This window comes from Enhydra lutris, unplaced genomic scaffold (assembly GCF_002288905.1).
Source record: "Enhydra lutris kenyoni isolate GAN:26980312 unplaced genomic scaffold, ASM228890v2 scaffoldscaffold23, whole genome shotgun sequence".
Taxonomy (NCBI): domain Eukaryota; kingdom Metazoa; phylum Chordata; class Mammalia; order Carnivora; family Mustelidae; genus Enhydra; species Enhydra lutris.
In genome coordinates this window covers 25,057,591-25,072,740 of record NW_019154107.1, presented here as the reverse complement: position 1 = coordinate 25,072,740, position 15,150 = coordinate 25,057,591, and the positions used below count along the sequence as shown (strand labels likewise).

The 15,150-nt window shown below is 42.1% G+C and overlaps 1 protein-coding gene across 1 annotated transcript in view; it reads left to right on the top strand.

Annotated features, from left to right (window-relative positions):
* The first annotated feature begins 874 nt into the window (after positions 1-874).
* Positions 875-15,150, top strand: part of LOC111150497 (EF-hand domain containing 2) — a 188,316-nt gene continuing 174,040 nt past the window's right edge. The window contains exon 1 of the mRNA XM_022507976.1: positions 875-982. Within this exon, the coding sequence (XP_022363684.1) occupies positions 941-982 (42 nt within the window). The 5' untranslated portion in view covers positions 875-940. The remainder of the gene's footprint in view (positions 983-15,150) is intronic.

Below are 15,150 nucleotides of genomic sequence, written 5' to 3'. Positions count from 1 at the left end.
GAATTATAAGAGGATGGCTCTGGAGGGAAGATCAGTTAGTGGTGTTTTGTTTGTTTGTTTTGTTTTTTTGGTGGTTGTTTTAAAGAAAACCAGGCAGGAAATAATGGGGCCTCAACCGAGCAGGAGAGAGGGGTGACTGAGAGATACCAAAGCGTCTGAGCATTATGACTCAGGGAGGGGTTGGCGGTAGGTGAGGGGAGATGATTCCAGGAGGTTCCTGGCCTGGGCATTTTGGGTGCATGATGGAAAGACGGGCGCTGCGTTTTGTGCCACCTACCCCCGCCCCGGCCACCCTGATGAGACCAGGAACAAGCACCTTACACACGTTTAGTTCATGTATAAAAATGTACAGGAGTTGGACTGAGGATGGTGGTTAGGACTGAACGGGTTTTCACGGGGTGGGGGGTGGGGTGGGAGTGTGGTTTTGGATCCATCTCGAACGTTTTAACTACAAAATGAAAGCTGACGTAACTGTAACATTAGGCGGTGCTAACATTTCTGAGATCGCGCGGATGTCACATTGTTTTCTGCACTTTTCTGTGTTTGAACTAAATATAATAAGCCAATGGCCGAAGAATGCGGCTAGAATCGGAGGAGCCTAAGCACTAGAAAGGGGTTAAACCAGAAAGCGGCGGGGGCGGGGACTGCTGTGGTTGTCTGTCTTTGTGTGCACAGTGCGTGTGGAGAGAAAAGCCTCGGGAGACCGCACTCCGCTGGGTGGGTGAGAGTGGGCGGGGGAGGAGGAGCGCGGGGGTACTTCCTGCCTGGCCCCGCCCCTGCCCCGCCCCCTCCGACCAGCCGCAGCTCCTCCTCCTTCCGTGACGCCGCCTCCCGTTTCCAGGTAACGTGGGGGGGTGGGGGCTTAAACAACGCCGCCGAGAGGTGGCCGCTCCCTGCTGGCCCCTCTTCTCGGCCCCTTGACCCTCGGAAGCTGAGAGCCATGGCCCTACCGCTGCTGCCTGGCAACAGTTTCAGCCGCAACGTGAGTAATGAGGGCGCCCGAAGTCAGAGATCTGGGCCAGAATTTGGGGTCCAGGCGTGGCCACCTCCCCCGACCCTATGCAAGCATCCTCCTGCTGCATTGGGCACAACTTGGACCAAACTTTGTAGGCCAGTGGAACCCTTAATCTCTGTCTCCCCTTCCCCCAGTCTAACTGCATCTGGTTGCTTTTAACTACAGCAGATATATAAGTAGATTCTTCATGGGGGGCAGGACCCGCGAACGTAGCCAGGGGTAGTGAAGGTGGTAACAACCATCGTTGAGCGTGTAAGCTATGCCAGGTGCCATGCTTCAGTCGCCTTGCACGGCATTTGCTGCTTAGGTCCTATTTTTATTCCCATTTTACAGCTGAGGAAACTGAGGCACGGAGCAGTGAATCACTCCCTGACTGGCCAGAGTTACAAAGCTTCAGTGTGAAATTGGGTTTCTCCCAGACAACCTGTCTTCACAGCCCAGGTGCCTAGTCATTGTCCTTGATAGCCCATGTGGAAGAAAGAAATAGAGTTGCTGTTACTAAAGCAAAGAAACCTGGGCCCCTGGAGGCTGCTGAGGCCGAGAGGTAATCAGGGTTCCACCAGTCTGTAAAGTTCTGTCCTAAGCTTTATAGAGTGAAGCCTCCAAACTTGGAGTTTTTTCCTCGCTGAGGACTGAGAGGAGCTTATTTCAAAAGAAGATGAAATTACAAAACAAAACAACACGACAACACAAAAAACCCTGAGCACCGAAGAATCTTGTCTATAATAAATAGCCCCTTATTTAAACAACAGCAAAAAAGTGATTCGTGCTTTCCTTTACACTGGTCACATTTTCCTGGGGGTTGCCAGTTGCGTCTCCAGAAGAAGGTAGGTGATAACACAGGTGGGAGGGAACTCCAGGGAGCCCCTCAAGGTGTTTGTGTAAAGCTCTGGTTAATGTAGAGCGCAGGCAGTGGATTGAATGAAGACTTTGACCTTCTGGATTCCAAAGTGTCTGTTTCCAAGTTGTTGGCCCTGAAGTCCCAGTCCTTTGCAGCTTCAGGCCACTGAATTCTGACCTCCACGGGTCGGTTGGCCTGACCGAGTTGCTTGTTGAACCGTGATTTGTGTAATTTTTTGGTTGATGGGTAAAGGCCGGCCTTCCCGCCCAGCTTCGCCCTTTGCTAATCTTCAGCCAGCCATACCAGGAAGGAGGACCCCAGAGAGGGAGGCCACGCAAAAAGATTCCAGACATAAAAAAGCATGTTACGTAGGAATAATTTTAATAAAAATTGAAAGCAGAGCCCACGGCTTGGGCCCTGCAACGCTTTAGATGACCAATGACCCCCTCCTAAGAGGCACCCAGCTCCCACATGCAGTGATGACGAGTAGCACTATCATGAGACATTTTAAAATCCACGAAACTGTACTGAGTGTACTTTGTTTTGTCTTTATTGGGAAGTACAACAAGTGCAGAGAAATGCATAATGGATGAACACCAAATGAACATCAAGAAACGAAGTATTAACCAGTACTCCAAAAGCCTCTCCCTTTTTTTCCCCCCAAAGATTTTATTTATTTACTTATTTGACAGAGATCACAAGTAGGCAGAAAGGCAGGCAGAGAGAGAGAGAGGAGGAGGAAGCAGGCTCCCCGCTGAGCAGAGAGCCCGATGCGGGGCTCGATCCCAGGACCCTGAGACCATGACCTGAGCCGAAGGCAGAAGCTTTAACCCACTGAGCCACCCAGGCAACCCCCACAGCCTCTCTCTTGATTGGGGTTGTCAGATTGAGCAGATAAAAATACGTGTCCCCAGTGCTGCATGGGACCCACTTAGACTGAAAGCTTGCTTGTTGTTGATCTCAAATTCAAATTTAACTGGACATCTTGTATTTTTCGGGGCAACCCCGCCTATCACTCTTTCTGGTCATTACCCCCTTTGCTTTTACTGTCCAGAGTTAACTATCCTGAATGCGGGGACTTCTTATCAGTGTGAATGTCTGGTGTTCTTTTGTGACTGGCTTTTGTTTAGCTCAATATTATGTTTGTGAGATGTGTTCATGGGGCTGTCTCTAGAGGTAGTTTGCTGATTTTCCTTGCTCTGTAGTATTCCACTGTGTGAGTATGACATCATATATTTGTAGATAGAGATAAGGCTTGTTTGGGGTTATTAAGAATAGTTCACTGTGACTATTCTTAATCACGTCTGTTGGTACAATTGCTGGATCATAATGGTTTTCATTATGTTCTGCTTTAGTGGATGCTGTCAAAGTGCTTAAACCAATTTAAATCCCCAGCAGCACCTTATGTTCCTATCTTTCCACGTCCTAACACTTGATATGGCTGGCCTTTTAAATTGTAGTTATTTCGATCAGCAAGTATAGGGAAACTGCAGTTCCAATCTGTACTTGCCTGATTCCTAACGAACTTGAGCACGATTTATTGGTCATTTGGATATTCTCTTTTGTGTAGTACTTGTCTCTTGCCTACTCTTTCTGCTGGTTTGTCTGCCCCCCCTTTTTTTTTACTTAGTGAAATGTAGAAGTTCTATATAGATTTTGGATGTGACTCTCGTCTGACATCTGTGTTGGCAAATATCTCTTGTCTGTGGCTGGCCTTTTCACCTTTTTTTTTAAAAAAGATTGTATTTATTTATTAGAGAGAGAGAATGAGAGAGAGAGTGAGCAAGCATCAGAGGGGGAAGTTCAGAGGGAAAAGCACACCCCCCTGCTGAGCAGGGAGCCCGATGCGGGACTCGATCCTGCGATTCCAGAATCATGACCTGAGCTGAAGGCAGTTGCTCAACCAACTGAGCCACCCAGGCACCCCGCCCTTTTCACTTTCTCAGTGGTGTTTTTGATGAGTAATTGTTCCTTTAGCGATTTTTTGGTTCTTTAAGAAATTGCTCCTTATGCCAAGTTCATCATGGTATTTTTCTGTGTTGTCTTCTGGAAATTTTGTTGTTTTTACCTTTCACATTTAGATTTCTAATCTAGTAGAAGTGTGTGTGTGTGTGTGTGTGTGTGTGTGCGCGCGCGCGCGAGCGCATGTGCGCGAAAAGGAGTATGGGTCAGGTTATATTTTTTCCTATATGGCTATTCATTTGACCCAGAACCAATTGTTAACACAAGTTAACTGAGTAAGTTTTAAAGATCTTACTGGCTCTATGCCATGATTCATGAATTGACAGTATCCAGTGGAGCAGAGAAAAAAGAGCTCTGAAGAGCTCTCCCAGCAAGACATTTTTATGGGCAGAAGGGGGGGGGGCGTTACAGTAGGCAAAAATTGGATTGGTTACTATAAGGTTACATTCCTTGTGGGGTATGATAGCAAGGGCTTTTTAGGTAGATGACCTAAGTCATGCTGATCAGGCGATTCATGATTGGCTGGTGTAAGGTTCAATTTCTGGGACAGCCAAAACTGTAAGTTAAGTTTCAGTTTGTGGCATGGGGCTTAGCATAATCAACTCTACTTAGGGCCTGTTGTTTTATCTTTAACACATTTTTGGAAAAGACCACCCTTTCTCTACTTCTATGCAGAGCTGCTACCTTTGTTATAAGTATCCAAATACATGTAGATCTGCTTGTAGATTTGTGAATGTACTTAAAAATTTATTTACCTTATGCCTCAGACCAGTAGGGGTGTGTGTGTGTGTAAATTAGGGAATGACAGTATACTTATTAGATATCTTAGGCTGTCATTTAACAGATTAGTGTTTATATATGGAGAATCCTTGTATGTGCCCAAATTAGATGGCTATATTTATATTAACCTTGGTATTGACTGTGTTGCCAAAAAACTAATATTTAAAAAACTTGTACTTAGTTAAAAGATCAGATGTTCTCTGGTGCATAGAGTGGTCAAAAATTCAGTAGAGCCAAATCTGGCTTTTTTGTTTTTTTTTAATCATTAGTCCCCCCACCCCACTCGCCCATTACAGAGCCATGCTTGCTGAATTAAATTATCAAGTGAAAAACCTTGGCCTCCTGGAGACAGCATAATTACTGGCTGTTTGGGTTTAAAATTAAAACACAAGCTAACTTTTACTGCTTTTCTTAGAAATTAAAAAGGAACTTGTTTCTCCCCTTAATTAGCTGCTGATAGTCAGTCCTGAGCAATAGATTGATTTCAGCCCACAGCTAGATGATGTGCAGCCTGTATTTCTATCTCTGAAATACAACAAGTATTGTGCTTCCTAAAATATAAGCATTTGTACCACTGATGACATTAAAATTATTTTGATGTGAATTAATTGAAAACCTTAGGGAAAGGTCACAGATAAATTCCAGACACACGGTATCTTTTTCCAGCAATGTACATGCGGGATTTATTTTGAGCTAAGAGAATCTCAGGCATATTGTCAAAAATAATAGGATATTAAAGTTAAAAGGGACATTTCCAGCCAAAGCTGAAAATCTTTCCTATAGCATTTTGGACAGATGGTTGAATAACTGATCCTGAATGCCCCTAATGAATAATGAGGATTACACTTTGTTTTTTATGAAGCTACCTTGCCACCATCTTAGGAGGGTTTGTTGTCAATAGTCCGTCTCTAATTTGTAGTGAAGCAACTGTTTACCTTAGAAGAAAATAAAATATTTGAATTCACAGCAGTAGAATAAAACAAAAATTCAGAATCTCTGTTTCTCTTAGAAAAGGGTGTGGGCAATACCTTGAAATTTATTTTTATCTAGAGTAATATAAGCCTACTTATATAAGGAAATAAGGTTCTTTGGGAAATTTACCAGCAATTTAAATGAACAGCTGAAGGACACACTATGAGGAATGCGTAATATACATACGGACTTCATCATGGGATGGTAGATAAATCAATTTAAATTTAGCACAATGACAAAGATAATCGTAAAACAATGACTTCATGCACAGGATGGAGGTTTTTCTGATCTAAAATTCTGCTTACAGATTTCTGGTTATATTCTTAGTGGTCAATTCCATTGCCTTAAAATAACCTGCATCAGGTGCAAACCCTTATGAGTTCAGTTTAATGAATCATGGCCAGCATTTAAAAAAAAAGGAAGCAAAATTGACTAGAAAAATAATTAAAAAAAATCAGAGTAATGTGTGATGGCATGGGAACAGTAAGCATTCTTCCGCGAACTTTTTCTTTCCATCATGTGTGGCATGTGAACTGGGTTGCACTCAAACCTGTTTGTTATTGTGGTTGCAGAGTGTGAAACACGTTCTCATTAGAGCTGTCTCCACCAGTTCATGCTGTTTTCAGCACGTTTTCAATTCCGTTTTCAGTTTTCAGTTTTCAATTCAGTACTTGAGTTTCCTTCCAGGCCAGGTCTAGTCTTTTACCCTTCTAGAAGCTTCAACAGAGCCTATCAGATTTTTTTTTTTCTTAAATTGCTGTAAAATTCACATAACATAAAACTGACCACCGGCCATTTGAATGGGTATCATTCACTGGCATATGGTACCTTCACAGTGTTTTGCAATGATCACCTCAACGAGTTCAGAGACGTCTTCATCCCAAATTTCAATCTCTTTATCTCAGAGGAACTTTGAAATGTTTTTCAGCTCTCAGGGACCTCCTGTGTATGAATGATTAGCATGATCCATGAGTTGTAGATGTAATGATTCAGTAATAATCGTCTCTTCTGAGTAAAGAGTAATAGGTTTCTGTGGATTTGTTAATTTTGGTCAACTTAGTGACCTGCTCTGTGTGGTTTCCCTTTCCTGCAAAGGATATCAACTTTAATGCAGGGTTGCAGGGAGGGGGTACATAGTAGAGGAAACTTCAGGGTTTTTTTTCCCTTACTGTAAAATTTCTTACTTGATTTTTTTCCCCTTTCCCCTTATCCAAGTAGGCCTAAAAATCCTCTCATAGTTTCTATTATCGAGGGCCCTAGTAAGATATGTTGTGTGGTATGTGGGATCAGCAAAAGTAGTTTTCTCCCCTATTTGAAACTAAAAATGACTTCTAGCCAGCCCTTCCTGAAAAACAAATAGGCAATCAAGCCTAGTTTACCTTTCTTTCCTTTTTATACATTTATATATTTAGAAAATTCGTAAAGCAGCATAATGCATTTCTGTTCAGTAACTGTTTTAATCCAAGATGGGATTTACTTTTTAAAAGGCTCAGTTGATTTAATTTAAATAGATGTTATAAATTCATTTTAATTAATGCTGTTTACAACATGAAAATACATTGACAATGTTAAATAAGTTACTAAAACCATATGGCAAAGCGATATGAATAAAAATATAGCCTAAGACTTAATTTTACATGAGACTTAAAAGTTAAGCCTTATGAGGTGTCTGGGTGGCTCCATAGGTTGAGTGTCTGACTCTTGGTTTCGGCTCAGGCTATGGTCTTTAGGGTCATGAGATCAAGCCCTGCATGGGGCTCCGTGCTCAGTGAGGAATCTGCTTTTGAATTCTCTCCCCCTCCCCCCGCCGTGCTCTTGCTTTCTCTGTCTCTCTCAAATAAATAAATCTTTTTAAAAAAGAATATTATTTTCTTAAAAATAAAGAATAAAAATTACCTCTTAAATGTGCCTGTGCTGGTGTTTTGCCCCATAAATACTGAATTCTGGGTCAAATTTGAGATAAGCACACATGGATTTCATTTTCAACTAAAATGAGATTTCTGACTTTACTCTTGATACCTGCTAACAAGGAAAGCTTTGCTTATAGGAATCAGAAGTTGAAAAACCACAGCAAAATTGTCAGTGCTTCCCTATGAGTGACAGGATACTTGACTTTCATATCTGTTTGGAACTGGCATACGTATATGTTCAACTGTATAAGCAGTAGCTAAACTGTCTTCCAAGGTGGCTGTATCATTTGGCATTCCCATCAGCAGTGAATGAGTGTTGCTATTACTCAGAATCCTCATGAATAGCTGGCATTGTTGGTGTTTGAATTTTAGCTGTTCTAATAAATGTACAGAGATGTGTCATCCTGATTGAAACTTTTTTCCCCTGGCACTTAATGATGTTGAACATCTTTTTGTGTGCTTATTTGCCACCCATCTATCCTCTTTGGTAAAATTTCTGTTCATGTGTTTTGCCTGTCTTTAATTGGATTATTTCTTTCCTATTGAATTTTGAGAGTTATTTATATATTCTGGAAACAAGTTCATTGTTAGATATACGCTTTGCAAATATTTTCTTCCAGTCCATGGCTTGAATGTTCATTCTCTTAAGGCTAGAAAATATGTGCACATTTTTAAAGATAAAATACAACATGAATCCAAATTGATATTTCCAATGCAAATGAAAGATTATAGAGTTTTTATTTATCTTCTTTGATTCTGTAGTTATCTTTTACTTATAGTGAGAATCCTGCTTCATGAGGATGTTAGCATGATTTTCTTGCTTTATCCTACCATAAATAAAAATACATATCCATATAATAGTTTCTGATCAATAATAACATTATTAACAATTTGAGTTTTCAAATGGTTTAATATTTCCTTGTAGTTCTTTTGTTTTATAAATCCCATTAGGAATATGTGGTCAAATTATTGAGTTTTAATTTCATTTAAATGTTTCTGACAGTATCGTTAGGTCCCCAACTTAATACCCAGTTAGGTTCATTCATTTCATTTTGCTTTTTTTTTCTTTTTTTTTAATTTAAAAAATTTTAAAGACTATTTATTTGAGAGAGAGAAAGAGGAAAGAGAGCACAAGCAGGAGGAGGAGCAGAGGAAGAGGGAGGAGCAGACTCCCTGCTGAGCAGGGAACCCAATGTAGGACTGGATCCTAGGACCCTGAGATCCTGACCTGAGCCAGAGGCAGAAGCTTAACCATCTGAGCCACCCAGGCACCCCTAATTTAGATTTTAGATAGTTAACACAGTGCAATATTGGTTTCTGGAGTAAAATTCAGTGATTCATCACTTATATGGATCTTGCTTTTCTAACTTTAAGAATTTTGCTTTACTATAGTGTAAAAATAAAACATTTATGTGGTTTCAGAGTCAAATTTACAAAGTGAGGTGCATTCAGGGAGGTATAGCTTTTATCCTTGTCCCTTCAATCTTTTTATCTCTCTCCCTTCCCTCTATAAGTAGCTTAACCCAAAACTTTTTTTAATCTTTTCTTTTTCAGGGTGTGGTGCCTAAACAATGAATCTTGGAACACTGAAAAAAAAATTAAAAATAAAATAAAATAATTGTTAAAAAAAACAGCAAATTTTAAAATATATTCACATGGTCTCTTACTAAACAAATGGTAGCATACCCTATCCATTGTCTTCCAACTTCTGTTTTTCCTTCTAACAGTGTATCTTGGAGATCGCTTCATCGTAGTGGACAGTTTTCCTCATGCCCTTGGAATGTGTCCTCCATTCACAGCTACTTACTCCATTGTGTGGACATACCATAATTTGTTCAGCCCATCCCCTTTTAATATATAGTTGCATTATTTCCAGTGTTTTGCTATAACAAATACTGCTGCAAGAAATAGCCAAAGTTGGGTTTCAAAAGAAACTACGGAAAAAGTAGAATGGCAGCCTGTAGTATGGGAGACGATATCTGTGAAGCATCTATGTGATGAAGGACTTCTGTCCAGTGTATATAAAAGGAGTAGAGGATCTGAACAGGTGTTGCTCCAAAAAACTTTTACAAAGAGCCACAAACACTTGAAAAGATGTGCAATATCATTAGTCATTAGGAAAATTCAAATCAAAACCCCAATGAGCTCTTACGCTATCCCCACTGGGATGGCTATAACGAAAAGACAGTAACTGGTGTTAGCAAGGATGTGGAGAAATTGGAAGCCCCGTGCATTGCTGGTGGGAATACAGAACAGTGCTGCTGCTATGGAAAATTTGTCGTTTCACAGAAGTTTAAAGTTAGAGTTACTGTATGACACAGAGAAGAGACATGTATGTCCATAAAAAACGCAAATGTGAATGTTTATAACATTATTCATATTGGCCCCCAAATTGGGAATAACCCAAATGTCCATCCACTGACAAATGGATAAATAAAATGTGGTATGAGCCATACAACGGAATATTATTTGGCCATAAAAATATTGATACTGTAAACAATATGTAAAAGAGTACAAGTTGTATGAGACCATTTGTGTGAAATGTACAGCATAGGCAAATCTATAGAGACAGAAAGTAGATGAATGGTTGCTGAGGCCCCTGTTGGGGAGGGGATGAAATGAGGAGTCACTGCTAATGGGTATGAGGTTTCTTTTTGGGATGATGAATGCATTCTAAAGTTAGATTGTGGGGATGATTGCACAACTTTGCAGTTATGGTAAACTCCATTGAATTATATATTTTAAATGGGTGAACTTAAAAATATATAAATTATACCTCAATAAAGCTGTTGGAAAATAAATAGCCAAAGAAAGGAGTTGGTGTGGGGTGCCTGGGTTCGCTCAGTGGGTTAAAGACTCTGCCTTCTGCTCGGGTTGTGATCCTAGGGTCCTGGGATCGAGCCCCGCACCAGGCTCCCTGCTGAGCGGGGATCCTGCTTCCCCCTCTCTCTGTCTCTGCCTGCCTCTCTGCCTATTTGTGGTCTCTGTCCATCAAATAAATAAATAAAATCTTAAAAAAAAAAAAAAGGAGTTGGTGGTGCGGAATCGCTAGGCAAACAAGAGGTGTCTCTCGTGCCAGGGTCATGGGATGGTTTTGACTGAAAGGATTTTGTTACTTGTTTCCAGTAGCTATTGAAATGTCCTTGAAATCCCATTAGTGCAGACTGGGCCAGTTCTTGAAGCTGTCATTCATACTTTGGATGTTATTCCATTGCCATTCCTAAATGTTAATTTGGGGTTCAGAAGTTGGAGTCACTTTGGTTGTTTGGGGATCAAACACAGCTAACATTGGTCACTTTTGCCTTCTGTCCCTAACTTTACAGCTATGTCACTTAGGATAGATACTTTTGGCTGTAAGTAACAGTATGCCTGGCTAACAGTGGCTTAAGCCCGATTGATATTCTCCTCAGAAGAACTCTAGAGGTGTGGCAGTTTCAGGTTTAAGCAGTGGCTGATGAATGTCATAAAAGACTCAGACTCTTTTTCTCTCTCCATTCTGCTATCATGAGAATGCTGGCTTTTCATTCTTAGGTCTGTGGCCTCATGGTTGTAAGGTGGTTGCCTCAGTTCCAGACATCACATCTCATAACCATGTTCAAGACAAGTAGGAAGGAGAGGGAGGTGAAAAGGCTCTTATATCAAAAATGAAGTGTTGGGGGGTGGGAGGTTGGGGGAACCAGGTGGTGGGTATTAGGGAGGGCACAGATTGCGTGGAGCACTGGGTGTGGTGCAAAAACAATGAATACTGTTACGCTGAAAAGAAATAAAAAAGTTAAAAAAAAATGAAGTGTTTTCCAGGCCCTCAGTAGATTTCCCGTTTATATCTTATTGGTTAAAATTGAGTTGTGTGGCTCTCCTCTGCTAAAGGGGTATTGGGAACTTGATTTTTCACCATCTGTTTTTGGAGCCGGGAAACACAAAAGAAAGTAAATAATGACTTTTGGGAACTAAAAAGTTTGTCTGCCACACCAGCCACAGACTCAAGACCTGTGAGTCTAGATGCCTCCTCAGCTTTAGCATTTCGTTGTTTGAGAGAGAGAGAAAGAGAGAGAAAATGAATGGGGGAGGGGCAGAGGGAGAGGAAGAGAAAGAACCCCAAGCAGGCTCCACACTCAGCTTGGATCCCGACGTGGGGCTCTCAGTCCCTTGACCCTGAGATCATGACCTGAGCCAAAATCAAGAGTCTGACACTTAGGGGTGCCTGAGTGGCTCCATCGGTTGGGGGTCTGCTTTCAGCTCAGGTCATGATCCCGGAGTTCCAGGACTGAGGCCTGCGTTGGGCTCCCTGCTCAGTGGAGAGCCTGCTTCTCCCTCTCCCTCTGCCTGCTGCTCCCCCTGCTTGTGCGTGCTCACTCTCTCTCTCAAATTTTATCTCAAATAAACAAATCATATCTTTAAAAGAAAAAAAAGAGAGTCTGATGCTTAACCTACTGAGCCACTCAGGTACCCTAGCATCCCTTCCTTTAAAACATTTTTGTTTGCCTTTTTTAATATATAGGTAATACATGAGTATACCGCCATTGTAAAAAATCAAGCGATACTCTTCTTTCTTAGCAGTTTTCTTTTTCCGTAATAGAAAACAAGCCTTATACCCCCATGAAACCAACATATACTCGCTGTCTGTCCTTTGAATATATTTTGGACTCCATTATTAAACCACTCAATTATGAGTTTACCTGTCATCTTCCTGACGGCATTTTCGTGCTTTTCCCTGTCCCCATCTAGATCTTAGTCTTCCCTCGGAGGGCAGCTCTACACTCCCCTTCTCATTCAAGCCTTCCCTGATCATGACAGCAGGATCCCTCTGTCTGGCTACAGAACCTTGAACATGCCTATATTGTCCAGACCGCCCAGTTCATCCCCTTACTGACTGGTTGCCCGTGTTGTGTTTTGCGTTCTTTACATGCTGTTTTGTGACATTCCTCCGCCAACTGGGAAACTGTGATTGATGGCTCTCTGGGTTGCCTTTCCTTCCCCGGGGCAGGCTCCTAATAGGTTCCTGTTTGCTAACCTCTGTCTGCCTGTAGCAGCCATGCCTCAAAACTAGGGGGGGGATAAACACAGTTGGGGAAAATCCTCTCTGGAACTGGGTTTTTGCCTGTGTCTTCCCCTGCTGCCATGCAGCAGAGTAGTTCTTAGGGTAGCAACGGTGACTCCAAGAGAGGAAGAAACTCATTTGCTTCTGAGGCTTAAATAGGTTATAAGCCTGTCAGGATGCAAGGCTTACACCAAGCCGCCAGGATAGCTCAGAGAGGCCACGTACAAGTGATGACCCCAAGCCTCTCCTGTGGCCTACTGTGCCATGCAGAGGGACAGTTCTCTTCTCCTTGTTGACATCCAGTTTGGCTCTTTGTGGAAGTAGCACACTGTTCTCTGAGCCTTGATGAGGCAGGACCCCCTTAAGAGACCAGCCTCCCGACGACAGGATGCTAGACACGCACATGTGCAGACATAAAGGGATTTCTTGGGACATTCCCCGAGTTGATTCTGTTAGTATAGTTGTAGAAAGGGCAGAGCCAACTCTGAGTGGGGAGGGGGGTCCCCAAAGCAAAAGGAAGGGGAACTAGGCATTTTCAGTCCCTCATTAGCCAGGCCCCAGGATGCCTGAATTCAACCTAGCAATTCCTGTGTGACTAAGGGCCCAGCTTGGCCAGCTGAGGGCCAAAAGAACTTTTTGCTTTCCTAACTATGTATTTGGCATCCCCAAGGAGGGGATGGTCACAACGGTTAGAGATCTGGGGCAGAACAGGTCCGTTCACTTGGCTTATGGTTGATTTAGACTACCTTTTCTTCGGCAGCCAAGTTTGGCAACTTGATGTTTGTTTTATCATTTTTAGGACTATTTCCATCTTATTGTTGTGAGTCATTTATGGCTCATCTGCGTTTCCATTCATAACTTCATACATTATCCAAGGGCCCTGTGTGGACTGTCTCCTGGTTTATCAAGGAAAGTAGACCCACTCTTGCCTTTTACTGTTAATTGAAATTTTTATGGAGGAAATTATGTTTTCATGTGTAGTTCTAAGGAATAATACAGAGCGAACCTGTGTACACTTTACTCAGTTTCCCATTGGTACCATTTTGCAAAACTAGTAGAATAGCACAACCAGGATATTAACATTAATATAATCCACTGATCCCATTAAGGTTTCCGCAGCTTTTTTTTTTTTTTTAAGATTTTGTTTATTTATTTGACAGAGATCACAAGTAGGCAGAGAGGCAGGCAGAGAGAGAAGGGGGGGGGAGCAGACTCCCCGCTGAGCAGAGAACCCGACTCGGGGCTCTATCCCAGGACCCTGAGATCGTGACCCAAGCTGAAGGCAGAGGCTTAACCCACTGAGCCACCCAGGCACCACCCCCAGCTTTACTTATACTCATTTGCGTGTGTGCTTTTAGTCTAAATGGTTTATCACATGTGTGGGTTGCTGTTGTCACCCTGACAGTGAAGATACAGATCTGTTCCAGCACCACAAGGATCCATCCTGTTTATCTTTTATAACCCCTTCCACCTCCTTCCTATCAACTGCCCCCTCCCTGTGTCTCTGATTCCTGGCAACCCCTAATCTGTGCTCCATTTCTAAAACTTTTTAAGAAGATTTTATTTATTAATTTATTTGAGTGAGAGACTACAAGTGGGGGGGAGAAGCAGAGCAAGAGGGACAAGCAGACTCCCCACTTAGCGTGGAGCCCATCGCAGGGCTGGATCCCATGATCCTGAGATCATGACCTGAGCCAAAATCAAAAGTCAGGTGCTAAACTTACTGAGCCAGCCTGGGTCCCCCCCCCCTCAATTTTCATTACTTTGAAGATATTGCATGAAATGGAATTATACAGTATGTACCTCTTGGGATTATTATTTTTTACTTGACTTAATTTTTTGATGGCTTATCTAGCTAATTGTCCATATCAGTTGTTCATTCATTTTTATTGCTGAGTAGTAGTCCATGTATGTGCCACAGTTTGTTTCACTGTTCACTTGCTGGGGAACATCTGGGCTGTTGCTAGTTTTTGGCTGCGAAGGATGCAGCCGCTATGGGCATTCACATACAGGTTTTTATGTGGACACGTGCTTTGATTTTCCAAGATGAATGTCCAAGAGTGCCGCTGCTGGATCATAATGGTGATTGCATGTTAATTTTTTTGAAAAGATTTTATTTATTTCAGAGAGCAAGATAGAGAAAGTATGAATGGGGGGTGAGGGGCAGAGAGAGAATCTCAAGCAGACCACACACTGAGTGCAGGGCCCCAACGAGGGGCTCGATCCCACGACCCATGAGATCATGACCTGAGCCAAAACCAAGAGTTAGATGTTCAACTGACTGAGGCACTGTGATGCCCCTGCATGTTTAGTTTAAAAAAAAAAAAAAAGGAAAAAAAAAGCCTACCAAGCTATTTGTGAGAGCGAATATACCATTTTACATTCCCCAGAGCAGTGTGTGAATGATCTAGTTTGTCCACGTCCTAGTCAGCATTTAGTATTGTCACTATTTTTTATTTTAGCCAATAGGTATGTAGTGACATCTTATTGTGGGTTTAACTGTCATTTCTCTGATGGCTTATGTATGTGTCGCATCTCTTTTCATGTGCTTATTTGCCATCTGTATATCCACCTTGGTGAAATGTCTGTTTATGTCTTTTGCCTGTTTCTAATTGGACTGTGTTTTTACTGT